The sequence below is a fragment of the Anabrus simplex genome, chromosome 1, assembly GCF_040414725.1.
Source record: "Anabrus simplex isolate iqAnaSimp1 chromosome 1, ASM4041472v1, whole genome shotgun sequence".
Taxonomy (NCBI): domain Eukaryota; kingdom Metazoa; phylum Arthropoda; class Insecta; order Orthoptera; family Tettigoniidae; genus Anabrus; species Anabrus simplex.
Window position 1 is genome coordinate 857,213,804 of NC_090265.1, and position 27,030 is coordinate 857,240,833.

At 38.5% G+C, this 27,030-nt stretch overlaps 1 protein-coding gene across 1 annotated transcript in view; it reads left to right on the forward strand.

Moving 5' to 3' along the window:
- Nucleotides 1–27,030, forward strand: part of ca (claret) — a 367,006-nt gene that overhangs the window by 112,850 nt on the left and 227,126 nt on the right. Inside the window, exons 10-11 of the mRNA XM_067136443.2 lie at nt 1,635–1,812; nt 11,109–11,314. Coding sequence (XP_066992544.2) covers nt 1,635–1,812; nt 11,109–11,314 — 384 coding nt within the window. The remainder of the gene's footprint in view (nt 1–1,634; nt 1,813–11,108; nt 11,315–27,030) is intronic.

Genomic DNA, 27,030 nt, shown 5'->3' on the forward strand with positions numbered 1-27,030 from the left:
TCTTGAAGTTCGAAATGACTTGCTGATCCATAGGCTGGAGTAGTGGAGTAGTGTTGGGAGGAAGGAACTTAACCTTAACGAACATGAATTCCTCCAGTAAGTCGTCCTCAAGGCCTCAAGGCCTGGAGGATGAGCAGGAGCATTGTCCATAAGCAGCAAGACTAAGAGCGGCAGATTTTTTTCTGAAAGGTATTTCATCACTACAGGACCAAAGAATTCGTTCATCCATTCAACAAACGAACAGGGGAGGGGAAAACGTAGGCAGACGTGACGCTCGTATTGCAGAATCTCACTCGCTTATCAAGTTTCAATTTATTTAAAATGTTTGCTTGTCTTGCAAAACACTCGTACACCAAGTTACTCGCGTTCCGAGGTTTCACTGTACCTTGGACTGCCAAGAAAACAAATAAATAGGTTATTCAGAACATCAGACCCAATCTAGCTCCTGATGTTTTTATTTTGATGCTAAAGCTGAATTACAGGAGCTTTGGGCACGTAATGAGTAAGTCTGTTTCTATTGAAAAAAATATTATGCTGGGAAAACTGGAGGAAACACAGAGACGAGGATGGCTAGAATTTACGTGGATAGACTCCATCAAAAATACAATGAAGTCATCACTGAAGGATCAGAAATGTCAAGTTGAAAACAGAAACACCTGGAGGCACTCCATTCATGTAGTCACCCGGAGTTGACGTCAGTTTGATGACACATAGGGAGAGAAATAGGGAAATCATACCTGACAGATATACAAAGAAGAATAAGATATAAGAACTAAGTCACATTAAAGAAGTCTGGTAATGATAGAGAATGGTTGTATCAACAAGACATGATCCTTAGAACGTGATGAGTCCACTCTCCACAGTCCACTCTAGTCTCTTAATCTTAATGACTTTAAAATTATGTGATTCATTAAATAGCCTGTAGACACTTTCTTCTCTGTACTCCGATTTGTTCCTCTGGCCCAGAAAAGCATTTCAAAATTCTTCTCTCAGAAGTACCCAGCTGTCTTTCATCAGATCTTGACAGAGACCATGTTTCAGAAGTATACATTGGTACTGATATCTGAGGAGCATACAAGACATATTTCACAAACTTCTACCAGCTAGCTTCGGGATGTAGGGGTAGCATGCCTGCATGTTACCTGCAGGTGCTAGGTTCAATTCCCAGCCAGGTCAGGGATTTTCAGCTGGATCTGAGGGCTGTTTCAAGGTCCACTCAGCCTACATGATTACAATTGAGGAGCTAACTGATGGAGAGATATTGACCTGGTCAAGCCAAGAATAATGGCTAAGAGTATTTGTCACGCCGACCGCACGACGCCTCGTAATCTGCAGGCCTTTGGGCTGAGCAGTGGTATTTTGTAAGCTCAGCCCTTTCACAACGTTTTTTTATTTATTTGTTTGTTTGGGGCATCGACCTATAGAGATCTTTTGCCCCTATTTCATGATGTTACTCCTCGATTTCTTTTTTCGTTTTGTATCTTTCTACCACTGCAGCACAGAGAGGGTATGTTTAACCTCTGTAGTCATACAATGTGATTTTATCAGTATATCTTTTATCTTGTAATGATTTTGTGTGATTTTATGGTAATATTGAGTGTTTGAGTGTATTGGAGGTTTTTTTAAAATTTCAGGCGTCCTGCTACTGAAGTGTTCCTAGAGTTGGTCCTGAAACACCAAGAACTTGAGAAAGCTGAGAGACTAGCTCTGATTTTTGGGCTGAATTTACAGGAGCTACTTGAGCATGCAGGGGACCATAAATTGGCTGCCAGAGAATTTCCTCAGGCTATTGCCCTCTACAAACTCTCTAGGGTAAGCTAAAAAATATAGAAATTACTCTCCTGTAGGAAGACAAATTATGTATCTCTAGATTTATTGTATTGAGGTTCTTAGATAAGATTTTATCTTGGTTGCTTTGTAAACAAGGATTTCAAAACTCGTCTAGCCTCAGGCATTCTCTACAATCACGAGTCTGTTGACCCCACTTGGACTTATTTTGCATGTTTGACTGGTGTGATACATATTAAAACATGTAGGTATTCTATGTAAATCTCACTAACAATGTTATCAGCTAGTCTAGTTGCATGTAGAACAGTCCATGTCTACACTTTAATCAACTTTTTTTTTTTTTTTTTTTTTTTTTTTTTTTACTAAAATGTATAGAAGTCATATATCTCCAAGCATCAGAGACTAAAAATGACAGAACTCCTGCAGAATTATAGATTTTTTCCAACTAAGAGTAGTTGAATTATAAGAATTCCAAGCATTACCATAGCAACCAATATATATAAATAACTTCTAAGATTGTGTGTTTGTGTGAAAATTATTTGCCATATCAGAGTTATATTTGAAATAATAATATCTAAAGTGTTTGGATGTTTGATGCCTGTCTGTGTTCTTACCGTAAAAAAAAAAAAGCCAAATCATCTTCAGTCAGTAATTTTTATATGTAATTCTAGACTTTAAGATATAAATTATTATAGATTGTAGGAAGGTTTTAAAGGAATTATGCTACCTTTTTATGATTAGTATTGATTTTAACAGTGCATGATTAAGTTTAAAACATGTAGAAAGGAACACATAACAGGAAAAATATAGTGAAAAGTTGGTGTTGACAGATGAAGGGGGAAAAGAAAAAAAAGCTGAAGGCCAAGGATAATCTCCACATCTTCATACTGTACACTGCCATCTTCAAATAAATAGGCTCTCTCCTCATTAATCCCAGTTCTTCTACATCCATCTATTCTCAGCCACTGACGAGCTTGTTTGTGCTTCCCAGCTTCATCAGGAGGGCAGGCGTCAACACTAGCTGAGGGGCCATCTTAACCAATCTTCAGTCTTAATCCATGAAGTGTGGGATAAGAAGAAAGCTGAATAAATATAAGAAAAGGGAAGAAACATAAGATAAATACTGTATGTAACCGCTACAGATTACATGACACAAGAACAAGAATAATAATAATAAAAACATTTAAACTTCATGAGATTTGAACACTTTAAATTAAATAAAACACACACCAGATTAATACTCCAGAAACAGCATAGAGAAATAAATACCAGGTTGACCAACATGGCAGCTATAAGAAAGGAAAAGGGGAACAGGCTGGAAACCCTACAAGGTGCATGAGAAAATTTTGCATTGCAGTGACATCTATAACGGAATAAAATAACCCAGCACTTAATAGCTCGGAATAACGGATGTATCAGTGATAGTATTCTCACTATAACTGAAGGATAATAAACAGTTTAACTCATTGCGGACCGTGGACGGCGAAAGACGTTTAAGCTTGCTCCTATGCTGCGGGCCGTGGACGGCGTAAGACGTTTAATGTTCCGCGTGAAGCAATGCTGTTTATTTTCGTCATCTCTGCATTCTTACACCTTAGTCAGCATTGCTGGTTGTAGCAGGAAGTTGGTTGATCTTTTTGAGATAACCCTCGCGTTGAGTGGGCTCATGTTTATCTTAGCTGTTTTAGCGGGAATATCTCAGCACTTTCTCGCGCGTCAAGTCGGTACTTCAGATTCCAGTGCAGTGCGTGTCGTTCTTACCGAGTGTAGTATAATGGCTTATAAAACACAGTTTCTTACGGAAGATTAATTCTTAGATATTGTTCACAATGATTATTCTGGTGATGAGCTTATTCCTGAAATAGACTCAGACAGTGAACGTGAGAGTGACGAGGAAATTCCGATTCCCGAATCCGATAGGCCTATAGAGGAATGTGCCTGATAAATATCATCCTAGTTATTGTCCACCCGTTCCACCATTTACAGAGAATTCAGGTATAAACGTTCAAATAGAAAATAAGCAGGATAATTTGAGTTACGTGAGTATTTTCATGAATGACGAATTTTATCAGTATGTGTATGAGCAGACCAATCTATACGCGAGATAAGTGGTAAGTGCGACGCCCCGGCCTTTCACAAAGAATTCGATCATGCAATCGTGGAAACCGATTAGTCCAAAATCCTGATATAGAAATGTACTGGACCGAAGACTCTGTTTTTCATACTCTGATATTTTCTAAAACAATGTTCCGAATACGCTTCCTTCATATTCTTTCATTTCTTCACTTCGGTGACAGTAATCATTATGCCGAAAATACAGATAGGCTGTATAAAATTAGACGTATTTTGAAACCTGTGACACCAGATATCACACCCTAAATATTTGCTAGAGGTAAGCACAAAGTATCATTTTTCTAACATTTGTAGGTTAGGAGTAATTTTAAATTGTATTAAGTGATGCACATCAAGAGGGCCGGGCATGAAAATGGCTGGTCCAGGCATTCAAGTGTCCCGCTCAGAAGCAGGTACTGAAAGTGTTAATATAGGAATTTTCAAGGGACAGAAAATGTCTGTCATTACCACGGAGGTCTCGCTATATGCCGTACACGCTGTAGTGGGCTTCTACTGTACGTTGGTAAAAGATTAGGAACACAGGAAAAACCAAAAGAAGAAAAGGATCCCAATAAAATAATATAAGTATTGGAATGGAACAAACAGGTGACAAATCAAGTAATATACACTGAGTGGCGAAAAGTCATGGGAGGGGGTGTACCATTAGAAAATGTGCCGTCTATGACCTTTGAGTGTTGCGGCTAGCTGCGGTGTAGCTTGAGCAGTCTGTCTCAGATACCAGTGTCTGGAAGATTGCAACACGTCGTAAGTTAACCAACTTTGAACGTGAGATGATCATCAGTGCACGGTGCATAGCTTTGCAGAGATTACACGCGAATTCAGGTTTCCGAGGTTAACAGTATCGAGGGTGGATCTTCAGTATCCCAGAAACAATATTACCACCCACGTAAACTGCCATATGGGAAGACCACAGGTGTTTTAATGAAAAGATATTACATTCCCTCTGCAGAACCATACTGGGCGCTCAACGGGCTACTGTGACTCAGAGCACCGCACAGTTGAATGTTAGGAGTCAGGAACCCATTTCTACCAGGGCTGTAAGGAGGCAACTGCTTCACCAGCCGATGACCAACTCCTATTCCTTTGCTGACACCTTGACACAGAGCTCAACGATGTGCATAGGCCCGCGAACATGGGCATTGGACCATGGAACAGTGGCGGTATGTGGTATGGTCTGATGAATCCCGGTTCCAGTTGTATCGAGCTGATGGACGTGTGAGTGTGTGTCCTGTGCCCCATGAAGCTATGAATCCTGCGTGTCAACAAGGTTGTGTCCAGACGGGAGGTGGGAATCGACTCAATTCCGGTCTTTGCGGCATTCTCATGGTCGCACTGAGGCCCCATTGTCCAGCTGCAGGGAGCACTGACGTGTGCACGTTATGTAGACATTCTTCCAGACCATCCGCATCCTTTTCTGGCCCTAGAGTACCGTGATGGAGATGCCATGTTTCAACAGATAATGCACCATGTCACTGCTCTGTGGTGGCACACAGGTGGTTGGAGGAGCACTCCAGTGAAGTTACAACCATGGATTGGTCCTCCAAATTCCCCGATATTAATCCAATAGAATATTTATGGGATGCTGTCGATACTGGTGTATGTTCCATTTAACCTGCACCAACTACACCAGACCATTTGTGGGTAGCAGTGCAAGTTGCATGGGTCCAGATCCCTTTAGAACTATTCCAACACCTTGTAGAGTCAATGCCTCGCTGTATTGCTGCTGTTTTGAGGGCTTGTGGAGGTGCAACTCATTATTAACATCACATTCAGTGCCTTTCCATGACTTTTGGCCATTCTTATATGCAGTAGAGAGATAGGAACATGAAAAGAAATGCACTATAGGACAAACACAATGGCAGGTCAGTGTGGGAAGAGGGGACAAAGTCAAACATGAAAACACAAAAGGGCAAGGATGTTCTCCACATCTCCGTACACTGCCATCTTGATTTATCACTTGTTAGTTCCTTTCCAGTACTTATAAACTACACTGACTGAGCAAATGTCATGGGATAGCGGAGCACTGATGCGCAGGTGTGTTGTCTGCGCACCACATGCCCCCTGTGCCAGCAGCAGTTGTATAGGAGACCTTGTGAGCAGTGGCTGTGCATGTGACAGGTGTAACATGGAACGTCATCGTGAGCTGTCACCATTCAAACGGAGTATGGTGGTCGGTGCCCAACGGATGGGAAGTGCGATTTCGGAAGTGGTGCGGGAATTCGGCTTCACACGATCAACCATGTCCAGGGTGTATCGTGAATGGTTGAATGCGTGTGTCACCGTCCACAACAGACAAACGACCGGCCGCCCAGCCACCCTCGATGACCGTGACCGGCGACATCTGAGGCGGATTGTCAGTAGTGACAGACGGGCAACCGTGCAACAGATCACAGCTCAATTCAACATAGGCTGTGCTAGACACGTCTTCCAGTGGACAATCGGTAGGAACATGGGTTCTATGGTGTATGGGAGCTGGCGCCGCACACGGGTGCCACTGTTAACCCAACGTCATCAGGCACGATGACGCGCATTTGTCACCAGGGATGGGACACTGGAACAATGGCGTAACGTGATATGGTCGGACGAATCACGATTTCAACTGCACCATGCCGATGGAAGGCACCGTGTATGGCGCAGACCACGTGAAGTGATGGATCCCACCTGCCTCGAAGGTGTGGTCCAGGGCGCTGGTGTCTCTGTTGTGGTCTGGGGTACATTTTCCTGGTATGGAATGGGCCCCCTTAGTTATTCTGGAAGAGACTTTGAATGGTACGCGGTATGTTGAGCTGCTCGGAGACAATTTCCTCCCATTTTTTGCCTTCTAGCGTCCAGATGGTTTTGCGGTGTTTCAAGATGATAACGCGCCGCCACATCGCTCCCATGTCGCCCGGGAATGGTTCCAGAAACATGCAGCGGAGGTCCAACGACTGCCATGGCCATCCAAGAGCCCCGATATGAACCCTATCGAGCATATCTGGGATGTCCTGGAACGCAGGCTCTGTGCCATGGATCCTGCACCCACGAACAGACCAGCATTGGCGGCCGCTCTGCAAACGATTTGGTGTCAGCTGCGTCCAGAGGACTACCAGGGACTTGTCGACTCACTTCCACAGCGTCTTACTGCAGCTTGCAGGGCCAGAGGGGGGCCCCACACGCTATTAGGTGACTCCCATGACATTTGCTAAGTCAGCGTACAGTAGTTCACTGATCATTACTTTGATTCTATCAACATAATTCACTCCTACCTTTGAAAGCAATTTTGTTGGTTCAGAAAATTAATATAAGTTTTCAAAAATATATCAATATTGTATTCCTCTATCAACAGCATAGCTTCTAGTTTAATAGTAGTTAATTTAACACAAACTTTCGTGACATTTCTGTTCTGGAACTCCATCTTTAAAATGAATAACTAACTGTTGTGTCCATGGCTAAGGGGACAATCGCTTGATATGTGCATTATTGTCTTTTTGTTGACTATTTAGTGAGGATTCTTCACATAACTAAGACTTTGAATATGGTTTAATGTCTCCATGCCTCAAGGATTTGTTTCTATTGGTTGGTCCAATAAATATTGTGAGTGAATATAATAAACTACTAACTCGAAAATGAAACCTTCAGCATGTTTATACAGCTAAACAGTGATGATAAAATGAAAGGTACAACTATACTCCATATGCACCTAGATTGGAGAGACTCGGGCTGGGAGTTGGATTGACAGGAAGGCGCGTTTGTCAGCTACCATTACTCTGTACTCTTCTGGCTCGCCACCATGTTATGAAGACAGTCTGTGTTGCAGCAGATGAGGGAAATGTTTCTTGCAGCTTTAGTAATAGATATATTTAGATTATAAGAATATATTGATATTACTATACACAGATTTTAAAAAATAGAGACAGCTGTATAAAGTCTTTGAATTGTTGCCAGGGTGATATCCATAGGAACTCTACATATTATTGGCTCCTGAACTTAAAGTTTCATGCTGCTGCCACTTATATGTCTCTCATTTTTCTGCCAAATTTCTATATATTATAAACCAAGTACATTATCAGGTTAATATGCAAAAAGTAGAGTCAGATGTACAAAGCCTCTGAAACATTGTCAGGATGATTTCCCTAGCAGCTCTCCATGGAGTTATATATTGACTTCTGGACTTAAACTTTCACATGACTGCTGCTGATATTTTCTTTATATTTCACTGTATTGGGAAAAGGTATATAACAAAAAAATTTGAAAATAATATTCTGAATAACTTTGGTCATAATCAGTTTTCCTATGAAGTCAACCATAAGAGAGATACCTTGAGTTTTATGTTTCAGGCTCCCTCTGAAGCCCCTTCTTCCACCAATTATTTTTGAACAGCATATAGCTAAGATCCTGCTCATCCTTATTCTAAACTTAAATGCCAAGTTTCATGAAAATCCACCTAACTGATTCCCTGTGATGGTGTAGCAGACAGACAAAAATTAAACTGAACCGAACCTATGCTATTATTTGTCCTATCTGGTGTAAAAACCAAGTATCAGGTTAATATTTAAAAAGTACAGACGGATGTTTTTATTTGTAGAAAAATAACAACAACTCTGGTTACAAAACACATGTTTACTGAAAAGGCTAAAAGAACCACAGGGAAACAATGGATGGAAGAATGCAAGAAACAGCATAGCAAGTTTTGAAGAGATTTTGGGAGGAAAAGAAGAAATGAAAACCATCATCAAGCTAACATGTTCCAACGCGCTCTGTAAATGGGCATAACAAAGAAAAAAGAATAATAATAATAATAACAACAATAATAATAACAACAACAACAATAATAATAATAATAATAATAATAATAATAATAATAATAATAATAATAATAATAATAATAATAATGTTTTTTACTCTCCTCTGACTACTAGTATTACTACATTTATTTGGATTTATGTCAGATGTCAGAATTTTGTCTTGCAGTTGTTTTACATGTTGGTAAATCTACCAGCTCTAGCCTGGCATATGTGAGCACCTCCATACACCACCAGACTGAGCCAGAATCGAAGCTACCAGTTTGGGTTCAGAAGACTCTTGGTCAACTATCTAAGCTACCTGGCAACCTTAGAATCAAGGTCTTCACTTAATTTATTGACTACCTCATCAAATTGGCCATACTTCTGTATATTAGTTCACATTTGCTTGTTTAGGGATTCACTTCATATCAGAAGTGTGCCATAGGTTCCTAATGGGTTTAAAATTTTAATATAGTTTTCTCTGTATTTTTTTTGTAATTCTGTACTTTTCTGGATTACTAAAATACTCCTCAACTAAATTTTAGACCCTACAGTAGTGTGAAGACTACAGTTGGGGCATCAGAATGGTTTAGAATTGAGAATGGACTAAAACAAGTAAGTGTGTTGTCACCCTTACTGTTCTTAATGGTGGTGGATGACATCATGAAGGCAGCAGTGATAAAGGTGATGTTGTTTGCAGATGATGTGATTTGGGGTGAGGATGAAGTGGAGGTTCAAGAACAGTTAGACGCAATAAATAAAAATATTGAAAAATGGGGATTGGAGATAAATGTGGAGAAGAGTAAAACAGTGGTGATGAGTAGAGGTGAGAAAGAAGGAAAAGGAATTATCAAAGTGGGAGATAAGAAATTGGAAGTAGTAAAACACTTCAAATACTTGGGAAGTTTACTGTCTGAAGATGGAAGAATAGATTTGGAAATTAACCAAAGAATACAACTGGGGAGTGCTTTTTATCAACAGGTGAGAAGACTAGTATGGAACAAGAATATACCAATGAAGGCTAAAGTAGTTATGTATAAAACTTATTGTTCCTATAATGACATATGCAGCAGAAACTTGGACAGTGACTCAGAGGGATGAGAACAGAGTACAAGCAGCTGAAAAGAAATTCCTGAGAAGTATGGTACAGAAAATGAGGAGAGACAGAGTAAGAAACGAAGATATGCTGAAAGAACTGGGAGTACAGAAATTAAAGGACAAACTGGAGCAAAACAGATTGAAATGGTTTGGACATGTCAAATTGATGAATGAAGTAAGACTACCAAGACGAGCACTGAAAGGACGGGTGACAGGGAAGAGAGGACGAGGAAGACCAAGTATGCGGTGGATGGACTTGGTGAAGAGTAGCATTAGGAAACGAAACATGGATTGGAACATCCTGTCAGAAGAAGAATGGTGGAACGACAGAACAAAGTGGAGAGGAATCATACTTGCTCCCACCTGGTGTCAGCTGGAAATGGGAAAATGATGATGATGATGATGATGATGAGCTGGAAGTGAATTGTATTGATTTTGAAGTCTAGAATTCTTTCAAAATACTGTAACAGGTATTTGACAGACAGGTTTTAAAACACAGTTTCTCCATCTTGTCATTACAGGAAATGGAAAATTTTATGTGACGTCAGGGTAATTTTGTACAAATGATCTTTTATAGTCTGCTTGCTTTGATTTTTCTACTGTTTTTAAATAAACATTTTAAAGGTAAGCTGGTAAGTCCTTTAAGATTGATCTACATATTTCTCCCAACAGATTCAGTGAAACCTAACAAATGATTTCCTGTGAGTACTTCTGGAGTAAAAACATTTCAGCATGTATGGTGTACTATCAGTTCAAATTGATTTTAGGAAAAAAAAAAAAAAAAAAAAAAAAAAATGAAATCATTGAGTGTTTTAGTAATTGTTTTCGTTGTTTTTGCTGTTTCCATAAATGAACATGGGAGTAAATTTTAATTCATAACTTGATCAATGTTATATGTACCTTATAAAAAATTTCATGGGTATGAAGGTGAAAGTTCATTTCAGTTTTATAATGATAAATTATTTTGTTTGTCACCCTGGAAGTTGTAAGTTGTCCCCCTTATATGCAAATTTCATAAGTTCCTTTTACTCCATTTTTATTGCAGAAGTGAGAATTTATCACAGAAATGGCTAATTTGCACAAAAAGTTCACAAGAATTGTTCTGTCATGAATTAGCCATATCCGTGATAAAACCTGTGCATACTTCTTGGTGCATCTTTAAGTTATATTTCCTGTTTACTGCTAACAACATTGCATTTCCCACAATGTACTATGTTAACAGAGTTGCTTTTCGTATTCCCTGAAACAAGAAATAATCCAAGTAATTTAAAATGGAATGTATGTGTGTTCCTAAGTGAATTATCAAAATATAGTGTATCATTGCAGTGTAGACACTTGAAGAGTGTCCTCAAGTTTGCTGCAGCAGGCCATTCTGCAGAGTTGTTGAGCTACATCAAAGTACTGTTCTCTACATCAGGGCTAGATCTTACTGCCTCCGAGAAGATCCATTTGTCCAATCTGGCTGTCATGAGTTACACAGAGCAAGTATTGAGGAACATGACTGGCAAGATTGTTCTCTTCAAACAATTTTTGTAAGTTGAATTAATAGAATTTCTCTGTATTTGTTTCTCTTTTCAAATATAAACCATAAACATATATGTAGTCTGGGCTCATAATCTTGTTGTTTTGCTTGTTAAAACAATAATCACTACCACCATCATCTTAAGTATGAAACCATTGGTATGAGTGAGTTCTTACAGTTGTATATACACTCATAAAAAAGTTAAGCATATTTGCAGTTTACCCACTGATATCTAATATTTATTTTTCATTTATTGTTAGATGGTAAGTACATTGTTTATCATGGCAACCCTGCCTTCTTCACAGCTAGAGGCATTTGACTCATGACTGTTAAGCAAATCCAGTACACTAGGGCTGAGGTGACGTCCAAGCAAGCTTGTTGGTGTGCTTTTCTTCAATGCACTGTGCACTAAAATGCCTCGTCATTTGCTGTCTATGGCACATCACATCAAAATCATCACTTTGATGCAACAGAACATGGGGCAAGTTGACATTGCCAACATTCAACAGAGTTCACCATGTTTTGGTGTTAGATGGTTTGTGACTATGACAGTTATAATACTGAAGGGATGTTTATTGAGTCCACCCTGTCAGTAATTAATCCATACAATGACAAACAAAGTTGTTGTCTACATTAAATTATCCTTTCTCGAAACATGTGCATTTAATGTAGACAACAATAATAACATTGCATTTCTCACAATGATCCTTTCTCAAAATATGTACGTTCATGTACATGCAGGCAGCTTATGTGTAAAGCTACTACAGTACTCTGCAGATTGGAAACAGGACATGACTGCACATCTAGCTAGAATCAAAATATACCCTGCGAAAAAGTATATCATCTGCAAAATTACTGGATCAGTGATGGACTCGAAACATCTACTTCAATGTACAGGACTCAACCCAACCCAACAAAAACAAGGCAATTTACCAGCCCTATACTGGACAGCCACAAACAAGGTGAAACAAGACTCTGTTCCCTTATACCATATTTATGCGAATAATCCCTGCATATTTTTTTAAAAACTATGAGGCACAAAATTGGGGTTCGGGTTTTATTTGCATCAAGGTTGGCAACACGCTCCTGGCTTACCTAGTTTTCGATGTTGGGTGTACATTTCTGCTTTGTGTAACAGCAGATGGAAGAAAACTGTCCCCATGTGTTATATTTAAATGGAAAACAATCAGACTTTTTAGTTCTAAATTGCCTTTAAATTGAAAAAAAAAAATAGTATTTTAGAGAGTAATTTAAATTCCGAATTTATCTGTGTCATGATAGAATGCATCTTCCGGAACATGCAGGGGCAGCTTTCCGCACTGTCACTCACTTCGGTGTGTCTATAATGTGTTTTATGGTTGCTAAGTTCAAGTGAAATCGTAATTCTTTTGTATTCAACATGTTAAGGAATGCCAGAATATCACGTAGCAGGCAGTGTGTGGAGAAGAATCCGCAAACACTGGCGATGCCGACATTTGGCAATAAAGCGTGACTCATAATTATAATCAATTCGTATGCCCCGAACAATGTTGTCAACGCCGATGAAACTGCATTTTTTTTTTAATGCCGAGCCCAAATGGACTTGTGGTACTGTACTGTGTTGCAATGCAGGCGAAAGCGAAAGACTACCTTCCCTCATCATAGGAAAGCTTGTTTTAAGGGTGTTGGGCACTTTCCGTGCAAGTACAAGGCATCTAAAAATGCAAACAGTATAGTAAACCAAAAAAGAAAGCACTTTATTATTATTATTATTATTATTATTATTATTATTATTATTATTATTATTATTATTATTATTATTATTATTATTATTATTATTATTATTATTATTATTATTATTTTGGCTAAGGGATGTGGCGACCCCATCGCCCAGTGGGAAACCACTGCAATCAGCTACCCGAGTATTGGCGGGAAAACCATAACGTTCGCGGGGTATGGAGGAAATGCCTACTCCCAGTCCTGAACAACTAGGATGAAATAAGGCAAAAAGCCTTCTTCACAATTCATCTTTCATCACCCATTATTCACCATTCATCACCTTGCCAGATCACATCTGGCATTGTAAGCCCTGACTTCGGTCAGAAATGTATTGATCATTGATCAGACAATCAGCCTATTATGATTAGTCTTCTAATGAAATATCCACTGGTTTGGATACACACGATCATCAGATCCAAACAAAGACACCATTCGGATACAGTGGGGTGTCACATGGAAGACCAAGGCGAGTCGGAGCACCTGCAACCCATTAAACAACATGCAGACCCATCCGATCAAGAGGAAACTTAAATTTAATAAATCAGGGCAGTTCTCATATTTCGCTACAGTGAACATAAATTCATTAATGAAAGTGGGCAAATTAAAACATCTCACAGACGTCTTAGATCTACATAAGATACTGATAACTGCTCTTCAAGAATTGCGTAATACGGATCAAGACCCCCCTTGAGTCAGGGGGATATCGCCTATACAAGGGTCCCCCAGGTGAAAGAGTACTAAAGAGTGTTCCTCAGTTTGGAGTCGGCTTTTTGGTTCATACTAGTATCTTAGATTCAATTGAAGATTTTTCTTCCACCTCCCCCCCGAACGGCATTGATGACAATCAAAGTAGAGAATAAAACGTACACATTGATAAACGTCCATGCTCCAACGAATGAAAAAAACAGGACCAACAGGGAAGACCCAGACAAATTTTGGGAAGAACTAGACCATTATCATCCATTTCCGATAACCATTTTAAAATCATGCTTGGCAATTTCAATGCTAAAATAGGCCGTGAGAAAAAGTTTCATAATGTTGTAGGTAAGTGGCCAGCTCATCATCTAACTAACAGGAATGGTCAGAGATTGATCGATCTTTGTATTGATCATGGGCTACTTTTGGAAACCACACGATTCAAACGACGACCACATAAACTGATGACTTGGAAGTGCCCTAATGTTAAATTAGGGGAGTTCCAAATTGATCATGTAGCTATGGATAAGAACTATCATAAGGAAATTTACAATGTGAGGGTCTTCCGTGGAGTGGACATAGATTCAGATCATTATTTGTCCAAAATTAAAATAAAATAAACTCCAAAAAAGAAACGCATTCTCTCCAAATGTAATAGGAAGAAAACATATGACCCTAGCTATCTCATTAATAATAAATTATATTATGAACAATCTAAAACCTATCTAAGTGATGATTTGGGAACGGTAATTAACAAGCTAAAAACCATTGCTGAGGAAAACGCTCCCATTTAAAAGAGGAAAAAACATGCTTGGTGGAATGAGGAGTGCGATGCAGCGATTCAACACCGACACAAGGCATGGTTGATTGATCAACAACGGAAAACAGAACAGTCATGCGAAGAACTTGTTACTGCTAGATGACATACGGCTAAAATCATCCGAAGGGTTAAGAGAAATTATCACACGGAGATGTTACACTCTATTGACGAAGCATTTACTCAACATAAGACAAGAGATTACTATAAAACATTTCGGCAATACCAAACTAATTATACTCCCCCAACACTCCTAATGAGAGATACTAATGGAAAACAGGCACATACTAATCAAGATAATGCGGAAATTTTAGCTAGATACTTGAGAACTTACTTAACAGTGAGGAACCTTCAGAATATCTGCAATATGACACACATCCAAAAAATAGGATACCTTTAGAAAAGGTTACACCGCCAGTTTATAATGAAGTACGAGCAGCAATTGATTCCCTTAAAAATTATAAAGCACCGGGAGAGAACCAAATCGTCACAGAGGTATGGAAGAATGCTAATGACCAAACCGTTCAGAATCTACATAAACATCTTATAGATATTTGGAATACTGCTACAATGCCTGAAGAGTGGAATATGGCAATAATTCAACCATTGCATAAAAAGGGCGAAAGATCTGATCCAAATAATTATCGAGGAGTATCATTATTGGATATTACATATAAGATTTTATCTGAGATTATCTACAACAGAATACAGGGACATCTTGACTGTGAACTAGGGGAATATCAAGGTGGATTTCGTCCAGGAAGAAGCTGCCCTGACCAAATCATCAGTTTAAAATGGATTATGAAACATCATAGATCTTCTTCTTCTTGCTAGTTGTTTTACGTCGCACCGACACAAATAGGTCTTACGGCGGCGATGGGACAGGAAAGGGCTAGGAGTGGGAAGGAAGTGGCCGTGGCCTTAATTAAGGTACAGCCCCAGCATTTGCCTGGTGTGAAAATGGGAAACCACGGAAAACCATTTTCAGGGCTGCCGACAGTGGGGTTCGAACCTACTATCTCCCGAATACTGTATGCTGGCCGCACTTAAGCGACTGCAGCTATCGAGCTCGGTATCATAGATCTAGAAACAAAAATTTAGTTATTACGTTTGTTGATTTTCAAAAGGCGTATGATAGTATACATTGTGAATCACTGTTGAATGTCCTTCAGGAATTTGGTCTACATTCCAAACTTTTTAGCCTGATTGGTATGACTCTTAAGAATACTCAATCTAAAGTTAGATTCAGAAATGAGTTATCTAAATCATTTGCAATTACAACAGGCCTCCGCCATGGAGATGGACTTTCGCCATTATTGTTCAATTGTGTATTGGAAAAGGTCATGCGAGAGTGGACTAAGGTATGTCCTCCAAAAGTCAAAATTGGAAAAAATATCAAACTAAATTGCTTGGCATTCGCGGATGATCTTGCGATACTGGCAAATGGTTTCGAAGAGGCTAAAGTTCAATTGGAAGAACTTGCAAATGTAGCGAAAAAAGTTGGATTGCAAATTTCGTATGATAAAACAAAAATAATGCCTACTTTCAGAACTTTAAATTCAGAGCTATTATTAAATAATAATAAACAAATTGAAATTGTAAGTACATTTAAATATTTGGGTGAAAATCTCACTTGGAATTGCAATGAAAAACCATCAATAGAGAGCAGAATATATAAACTGAAGCAGGCACAATGGATAACTTGGCCTACATACAAAAAGAAATCTCTTTCGATTAATGCTAAAGGGATCTGCGCTCGGATGGCCTTCATTTAAACCGCAGTGGTACGTATAAGTTAGGAAATTTGTTTGGAAGGGTAATAGGGAGGTACATTCAGGGAAGCGGGATGGCCTAGGGAGCGGTGATAAGGGAACAGGGAACTGGAAATCAAGTAGGGATGACATAAAATTGTTAGTGTTGAACTGTAGAAGTATTGTAAAGAAAGGAATAGAATTAAGTAATTTAATAGATATATATTTACCAGATATTGTAATAGGAGTTGAATCATGGCTGAGAAATGATATAATGGATGCAGAAATTTTCTCACGGCACTGGAGTGTGTATCGTAGAGATAGGATAGGAAAGGTGGGAGGGGGGGTTTTCATTCTGGTGAAAGAAGAATTTGTAAGCTACGAAAAAGTTAAAGATGAGACACATGAAATTCTAGGTGTAAGGCTCATTTCTAAAGATAATAGGCAACTTGATATATTTGGAGTGTACAGATCGGGAAAGGGTAGCACTGATGCGGATTCGGAATTATTTGATAGGATAGTCAGCTATGTGGGAAACGACATGGAAAGAAATGTGATTGTAGCGGGAGATCTGAATTTGCCAGATGTCAATTGGGAAGGAAATGCGAACGACAGGAAGCATGACCAACAAATGGCAAATAAGTTAATATGGGAAGGACAGCTGATTCAGAAAGTGATGGAACCAACCAGAGGGAAAAATATTTTGGATGTGGTGCTGATAAAACCAGATGAGCTCTATAGGGAAACTGAAGTAATAGATGGTATTAGTGATCATGAAGCTGTTTTTGTGGTAGTTCAAAATAAATGTGATAGAAAGGAAGGTCTTAAAAGTAGGACTGTTAGGCAGTACCATATGGCTGATAAAGCAGGTATGAGGCAGTTTCTAAAAAGTAACTATGATCGGTGGAAAACGGTAAATAAAAATGTAAACAGACTCTGGGATGGGTTTAAAGAAATTGTTGAGGAATGCGAAAACAAGTTTGTACCTTTAAGGGTGGTAAAGAATGGTAAAGACCCACCTTATTATAATAGAGAAATAAAGAGACTAAGAAGGAGGTGCAGACTGGAAAGAAATAGAGTTAGAAATGGCTGTGGAAGTAAGGAGAAATTGAAGGAACTTACTAGAAAATTGAATCTAGCAAAGAAGGCAGCTAAGGATAACATGATGGCAAGCATAATTGGCAGTCATACAAATTTTAGTGAAAAATGGAAGGGTATGTATAGGTATTTTAAGGCAGAAACAGGTTCCAAGAAGGACATTCCAGGAATAATTAATGAACAAGAGGAGTGTGTATGTGAGGATCTTCAAAAGGCAGAAGTATTCAGTCAGCAGTATGTAAAGAGTGTTGGTTACAAGGATAATGTCGAGATAGAGGAAGAGACTAAAGCCAAAGAAGTAATAAAATTTACGTATGATAACAATGACATTTACAATAAGATACAAAAGTCGAAAACTAGAAAAGCGGCTGGAATTGATCAGATTTCTGGAGATATACTAAAGACAATGGGTTGGGATATAGTACCATATCTGAAGTACTTATTTGATTATTGTTTGGCCGAAGGAGCTATACCAGATGAATGGAGAGTTGCTATAGTAGCCCCTGTGTATAAAGGAAAGGGTGATAGACATAAAGCTGAAAATTACAGGCCAGTAAGTTTGACATGCATTGTATGTAAGCTTTGGGAAGGCATTCTTTCTGATTATATTAGACATGTTTGTGAAATTAATAACTGGTTCGATAGAAGGCAATTCGGTTTTAGGAAAGGTTATTCCACTGAAGCTCAACTTGTAGGATTCCAGCAAGATATAGCAGATATCTTGGATTCTGGAGGTCAAATGGACTGTATCGCGATTGACATGTCTAAAGCATTTGATAGGGTGGATCATGGGAGACTACTGGCAAAAATGAGTGCAGTTGGACTAGACAAAAGAGTGACTGAATGGGTTGCTATATTTCTAGAAAATAGATCTCAGAGAGTTAGAGTAGGTGAAGCTTTGTCTGACCCTGTAATAGTTGAGAGGGGAGTTCCTCAGGGCAGTGTTATCGGACCTTTATGTTTTCTTATATATATAAATGATATGAGTAAAGGAGTGGAATCGGAGGTAAGGCTTTTTGCGGATGATGTTATTCTCTATAGAGTGATAAATAAGTTACAAGATTGTGAGCAACTGCAACGTGACCTCGAAAATATTGTGAGATGGACAGCAGGCAATGGTATGTTGATAAACGGGGCTAAAAGTCAGGTTATGAGTTTCACAAATAGGAAAAGTCCTCTCAGTTTTAATTACTGCGTTGATGGGGTGAAAGTTCCTTTTGGGGATCATTGTAAGTATCTAGGTGTTAATATAAGGAAAGATCTTCACTGGGGTAATCACATAAATGGGATTGTAAATAAAGGGTACCGATCTCTGCACATGGTTATGAGGGTGTTTAGGGGTTGTAGTAAGGATGTGAAGGAGAGTGCATATAAGTCTCTGGTAAGACCCCAACTAGAGTATGGTTCCAGTGTATGGGACCCTCACCAGGATTACCTGATTCAAGAACTGGAAAAAATCCAAAGAAAAGCAGCTCGATTTGTTCTGGGTGATTTCAGACAAAGGAGTAGCGTTACAAAAATGTTGCAATGTTTGGGTTGGGAAGAATTGAGAGAAAGAAGAAGAGCTGCTCGACTAAGTGGTATGTTCCGAGCTGTCAGCGGAGAGATGGCGTGGAATGACATTAGTAGACGAATAGGTTTGAATGGCGTCTATAAAAGTAGGAAAGATCACAATATGAAGATAAAGTTGGAATTCAAGGGGACAAACTGGGGCAAATATTCATTTATAGGAAGGGGAGTTAGGGATTGGAATAACTTACCAAGGGAGATGTTCAATAAATTTCCAATTTCTTTGAAATCATTTCGGAAAAGGCTAGGAAAGCAACAGATAGGGAATTTGCCACCTGGGCGACTGCCCTAAATGCAGATCAGTATTGATTGATTGATAGGCATTATAACTCTGTTATTAAACCAGAAACAACTTATGCTTGTGAAACATTATTTAAACTCAATACTAGATCAACAACAGAACGCTTACAACGAGTTGCACTATAAATTGAGGATAGTTATGTCCACCTTTTCAATACAAAAACAATGTGAGGTCATTAACACATCACATATTTATTACCTTTCAAACATTGGGACCGGTTTCGGCATTATTTGTATGCCATCATCAGCCATAGGTAACTTAGTGACAAGGCCTAAGTACAATATTAACATAACTTACAACATAATTATATGTATATATAAAAATGAACATATTCTTACAGTGACTATTAAAAAATGTTTGGTGTACACCATAAAACCTTATATTAAAATTGGTAGCATATTTTATGCGATATATTATGACTTTATACAATTATTTGACTAAAGTTAAAGCTTATTGTCAGTTTTTCTAAATATTACCAAATGTTAAAAGAGCATCCAGATAACAATTTTCAATCTTTAAAAACTTTTATAACTCCTAGGCGTTAAAAATAATAGTACATTTGTTTGGTCAATAGTGCTAAATTGACATGCATTAAAATGAAATCGCCTACTGTCAGATGGGAAACAGTGACCTATTTGTACTGGGTATGGAGATAAGTTACATTATAAGTCTGTAGTAATTCTATAACTTGCGTTAATATAGTTTGGTTATTTAATAACAAGTCGAATAAAATGATAAATTCGGCTGATATTTTAAACTTTAAAATATTAATTGTCCATTGTAGAGGTCCCTTTTTCAGTGAAGATATATAGTGAGCAAAGCAGTTCCTCTTAGAATTGATTGCAGGTTCACTCTATTTTAGGTGGATTTTGGATTGAATGAATTTCTTATTTCGCAATGTAATGTCGTTAAGCAATGATCGTAATGTAATATTCCGTCATTTATGCTAATGTTGATAAAATGTAGATCGACTTGGTCGAAGTGGACTGGTGAACCAAATTTTCTTGGACCATAACATTTAAGGTCTTTGAGGTTCTAGAAATATCTCGATCCAAGACGGACCTAAGAAGAAAGAATATATATACTATGTATTAGCGTAAGAATAACTAAGTTTAATAGGCATTATTTTCGTTTAAGTAGAAACTCACCCTAAGCACTGTGTTGTCGAGAATGAAGCCGATGAGGAACTGTCTACCGGAAAGGCAGAAAGCAGACTACGAGTATTAGAAGAGGGGCGGAGCATGTTATGTAGGGGAAGGGGGATCGCGATAATGCGAGGTGAACCTGCAATCAATTCTAAGAGGAACTGCTTTGCTCACTATATATCTTCACTGAAAAAGGGACCTCTACAATGGACAATTAATATTTTAAAGTTTAAAATATCAGCCGAATTTATCATTTTATTCGACTTGTTATTAAATAACCAAACTATATTAACGCAAGTTATAGAATTACTACAGACTTATAATGTAACTTATCTCCATACCCAGTACAAATAGGTCACTGTTTCCCATCTGACAGTAGGCGATTTCATTTTAATGCATGTCAATTTAGCACTATTGACCAAACAAATGTACTATTATTTTTAACGCCTAGGAGTTATAAAAGTTTTTAAAGATTGAAAATTGTTATCTGGATGCTCTTTTAACATTTGGTAATATTTAGAAAAACTGACAATAAGCTTTAACTTTAGTCAAATAATTGTATAAAGTCATAATATATCGCATAAAATATGCTACCAATTTTAATATAAGGTTTTATGGTGTACACCAAACATTTTTTAATAGTCACTGTAAGAATATGTTCATTTTTATATATACATATAATTATGTTGTAAGTTATGTTAATATTGTACTTAGGCCTTGTCACTAAGTTACCTATGGCTGATGATGGCATACAAATAATGCCGAAACCGGTCCCAATGTTTGAAAGGTAATAAATATGTGATGTGTTAATGACCTCACATTGTTTTTGTATTGAAAAGGTGGACATAACTATCCTCAATTTATAGTGTAAATCTAAATTCAATACGGACCAAAATGAAGTTCTTAACTTTAAATACAACGAGTTGATCGAAGGATACTCATGACGATCATAAACAAGAAACATCAGGTGGCTGGACAGTGGAGATTGTTGCCGAATGAGGTTATCTATCGGGAAAGTGAGTCCATCACAGACACGATGAGAAAAAGAAGAATTGCCTTTTTTTGTCATATATTTCGACTAAGTGATAGCAGAGTTTTAAAACAATTATTTAATTACTTTTGGAATAGTAAATCAAAAAACAATTGGTTTAAAGAAGTCCAAAGTGATTTGGAGGAGTTGAATATTACCATGCAAACCATAGAAAACAGAGGCGAGAAAAGTATTTTGAAGAATAAATGCATCAGGCTTCCTCTGACCACTGTACCGAGGAAACAATATGTTATAACGGATGCGGAGAGGGCAGCCAGGTCAACCAGACTCAAGACTTTTTGGGAGAAGAAAAGAAGACAAATTTGTTGTAGTCTGATTTAAGTGCTCCAATGTGGACGTAAACTCTGTAAATAAATAAATAAAATTATTATTGTTATTATTATTATTATTATTATTATTATTATTATTATTATTATTATTATTATTATTATTATTATTATTATCATCATCATCCACTAATTGTAGGTACAATCTAGGGATTTAGGGATTGTGAATGGAGAAAGGGCATAGCCCCACGTACACGAAAGTGCCTCCATCACCACTTAAAATTACAATATTAAAATATACAGTTACATTCTACATAGTGTGCTTACCGGTATATACAGTTACCGTATTTACATAAGCATATCTACATAATACTCACAAGATCTGTTCAGCATTCAAGTAATTCGACACACGCACGCACACGTGTCCACGCACACACACTCGCTCGCTCTCTCTCTCTCTCTCTCTTGCATCCAGGAGATAGTGGGTTCGAATCCCACTGTCAGCAGCCCTGAAGATGGTTTTCCGTGGTTTCCCATTTTCACATCAGGCAAATGCTGGGGCTGTACCTTAATTAAGGCCATGGACGCTTCCTTCCAACTCCTAGGCCTTTCCTATCCCATCGTTGCCATAAAACTTATTTGTGTCGGTGCGACGTAAATCCACTATACATTGGCGAAAAATGAAAGTATCCTCCTGTTCAATACATCATATATTCCGTCATTAGACGGAGTAAACAAGTTCAGACATGTTTCGGCTCGTTTGAGCCATCTTCAGTGAAAAAATTAGGGGGGTTGGAATAATTTACATAATATGAGTTGAAAAGATGCTAAAAAACATAATGAAAGCGCAAATGAAAAAACAAACAAAAGAGAGCCTAGACGGAAACAAAATAGCATAAATATACAATATTTACATCAATATGCAGAGCAAAAAACAACTTATTGCGACAAAATTCAGTGAAACAGGTGTTAATTTGAAATAATAATTGATACTAAAAACTGCGTTAACCTAAGAAACAAGGGAATGAGAAAACAAATGATGCAGATGGAAATGAATAATAGTAGCACATGGTGAGGTTGTGGACCTCATAGTTTACAAATTATTAGTTTATAAAAACGACAAAACAGTTTGAAATCGCTGTCAAAATCCTAGTGGAAACCCATCACATAAAATTGGTCAGGAGGAGAGCGGGAGCAAACATTTTGAGAGAAACCAAGCCTGAATTAACCTGCAGGCGAAAAGCCTGTGATAAGGAGAAAAAACACCTTAAATTTAAGGCTTCAGAAATAGCAGCATTCTTAATATCTTCTCACTGTTGCTTTAGTTATACTTTAGGTTGTAAAGATTTCATATGTTTAAATTTTATGTAAAATATACATTGTATATACATGAAGTGGTTAAGTGTAAGAAAGGGCCGGGAGCCCTAACTTCGCCACAATAAAGACGCTTTAATAATAATAATAATAATAATAATAATAATAATCTAGCGGTCCCTTTCTTCATTATTGTTTCATAATGTTGGCTGGTGTTTTGCCTTATTATAGAGGGGTCGGAAGGGCCGCATATAAAAATATGAGAAGCTGTGTTAGGTAGAAGACAGATGCATAGTAAATTGTAGTGATCTAGTGGAAACCTCACACCAACCCTCCCCCTCCGCTCCTTCCAACCTAGCAAACACAGCCAACCAACTATAGACTCGATCACGCGACTGAGACCGTCACTTTAAGAAGGCCACACCATTCGAGTTTTAGAAGTCAGCGAGTAAACTAACATCCTCTTGAAACATTCATTCCTTATATTTGCCAAACAAACCCACCTCCATCTCTCCAACTCAACATCCCCTCCCTTCCTCAAACCAGCCCTGCACCTCCCTTCCCCCTCCGCTCCTTCCAACCTAACAAACACAGCCAACCAACAATAGACTCGATCACGCGACCGAGACCGTCACTTTAAGAAGGCCACACCATTCGAGCTTTAGAAGTCAGCGAGTAAACTAACATCCTCTTGAAACATTCATTCTTTATATTTGCCAAACAAACCCACCTCCATCTCTCCAACTCAACACCCCTCCCTTCCTCAAACCAGCCCTGTACCTCCCCTTCCCCCTCCGCTCCTTCCATCCTAGCAGACACAGCCGAACCAACAATAGACTCGATCACGCAAACGAGACCGTTACTTTGAGAAAGCCAGGCCACTAGAGAGGACAACCACCTACTGCACACCGTAAGTTTAAGCTTTCTTCACAACCATTCCACACTTTTTACTTATCAACCCATGTTTCTCATACAACCTCATTTTTTCCATTACAGATTAGAACTTCATTGACGGTTTCCACTAGATCACTACAATTTACTATGCATCTGTCTTCTACCTAACACAGCTTCTCATATTTTTATATGCGGCCCTTCTGACCCCTCTATAATAAGGCAAAACACCAGCCAACATTATGAAACAATAATGAAGAAAGGGACCGCTAGATTGAGAAGATATTAAGAATGCTGCTATTTCTGAAGCCTTAAATTTAAGGTGTTTTTTCTCCTTATCACAGGCTTTTCGCCTGCAGGTTAATTCAGGCTTGGTTTCTCTCAAAATGTTTGCTCCCGCTCTCCTCCTGACCAATTTTATGTGATGGGTTTCCACTAGGATTTTGACAGCGATTTCAAACTGTTTTGTCGTTTTTATAAACTAATAATTTGTAAACTATGAGGTCCACAACCTCACCATGTGCTACTATTATTCATTTCCATCTGCATCATTTGTTTTCTCATTCCCTTGTTTCTTAGGTTAACGCAGTTTTTAGTATCAATTATTATTTCAAATTAACACCTGTTTCACTGAATTTTGTCGCAATAAGTTGTTTTTTGCTCTGCATATTGATGTAAATATTGTATATTTATGCTATTTTGTTTCCGTCTAGGCTCTCTTTTGTTTGTTTTTTCATTTGCGCTTTCATTATGTTTTTTAGCATTTTTTCAACTCATATTATGTAAATTATTCCAACCCCCCTAATTTTTTCACTGAAGATGGCTCAAACGAGCCGAAACATGTCTGAACTTGTTTACTCCGTCTAATGACGGAATATATGATGTATTGAACAGGAGGATACTTTCATTTTTCGCCATTGTAAAGTGAAAACCGTCAATACGGAATGATTCTAATATCTTGTAATGTAAATCCACTAGCACCACAGAGCCACATTATCCAGATCTGACTGTAACTTATTTACGTCGTTCTCATTGCGAATGGCTCTGTAAATGATGGTGTCATCAGGGTACTGTACCATAGAAGACGATACACAACCTGGCACATCCAGCGTAAATATCGTGTACAGAAGCGGTCCTATCACACTACCTTGAATCACACCCGACGTGACTAAAGTTTGTTCTGACCTGGTCCCACTGAACACAGCGCTCTACGTCTGACCTACCAGGAATGATCGAAACCATGACTGCAGGTTGCCTTGAATGCCATACTTGTTAAATTTTAACAACAGTCGTTGATGAGGTACCTGATCAAAAGCCTTACTCCAGTCCAGAGTTACGCAGTCCACTTGGGATATATTAGACTGGTCCAGGGAATGTTGTCACTCATCAATTACTGTTGTTAAAAGTGTAGCACAGGATTTTCTAGGGAGGAATCCCTGTTTGTTATTATTCAACAGATTTCTCTCATTCAGAAAATCCAGCACATGTTTAAAATTAAGCGTTCCATGCATTTACATAAGCCAGATGTAATAGAGACTGGGCGATAGTCGTCTACATTTTCCCTGTCACCATCTTTGAATACGGGAACGACATTTGCTTTCTTCCATTCTTCTGGCACAGTCCCACTGTTCATTGAAATGTTAAATATTGCACAAAGAGAAGGTGCTAATGCTTCTGCACAGCGATGGAGAATTCTGGCCGGCATGTTATCTGGGCCGTTCGCAGCATGAGGTCTAGTTCTCCGAAGACTTGTTGCGACCTCTTTAGCAGTGAAGTACAAGATAGTTAGGGGCGGAAAGGGAGGGGTTGTCCTTGTGGTGAACATGTCTTCATCCTTGTCAGCAGTGGTGAAGTTATTTTTAAATTTACTGTAAAATGTGTCTGCTATTTCTTGGGGAGAGGAAACTGCTAGTCCGTTGTACTTGAAGACGGATGGAGCACTGTTGCCGCTTTTGTTTCTGATGAAAGCCCGTAGCTCTTTACTAATGGAACTAAGGCTGTGGATATATGAACTGTAGGCATTATGGATTAATGATCTGAGTTTGTTCCTGACCAGTCTGTACTTCTCCCACCTTCTGTCACTTGGGTTTTCCTTCCATTTCCTGTATAAACAATTTCTCTTTCGAATACCCGATGTTATCTCTTTAGTGATCCATGGCATTTTTCGCTTATTAGAGATGAAAACTTTCGCACAACTTGATCGACACATTCAAAACATACTTTTTTTCCAGTTTACCCAGATCTCATTGATATTTATATCGCTGGTGAAGGACGCGAGGGGATAGGAAGATTTTTTGATTGAAGAGAGGAAAGATCGATCCAGTTGGTGCAGGAAAAATTATATATTGTTCTGGAGTGGAGTTTTGGGGAGGGTTTTCTGTAGGTCAAAGTTGTAATTATAGCTTGGTGATACAAAATGCAGGTATTATGTCCAGGCACTGGATGGATGATGGAGAGTTAGCAAGGAACAGGTCTAATGTGGAACGGGAATTTTGAGTAATAAGAGTCGCTTCGAACACTAACTGATGGAGAAAAACGTCGTAGAAGGTGGAGAGAAAACTATTAGCAAGGGGATTGTTTTGTACTGGGGTGGCATTTCTAGACCAAGTAATTTCAAGATTGAAGTCACCGGCAATATAAATTGCGTCATAATTATTCTGTACTTGTTGCACACGATCCAGAGAGAAGAGCAAGGTATCAGTCATCGCTTGCGAGGACTTCGGTGTACGATACACCGATCCAATGAGGAATTTATTACTACTGCACATAATTTCCACCCACGCGGCTTGAACTGTCATCTCCAACTCGGCGCTGGAAGTACAAGATAGTTGGATTACACTCTGGTTTTGCAGCAATATGTACTCCGCCTCCTGTGGTTAGGATCTGGTCCTTACGGAACATGACAAAAGAATCTGGTAGCACTTCTGAATCATTAATTGTGTCTGAAAGCCATGTTTCACTGATACGCACGATAGAGGGATCTAGGCTTGAGAGCGAAGCGAGAATATATTCTTTTCTACCTGGACGTAAAATGCTGCGTGCGTTAAACGCAAAGAGAGTTAGATATTA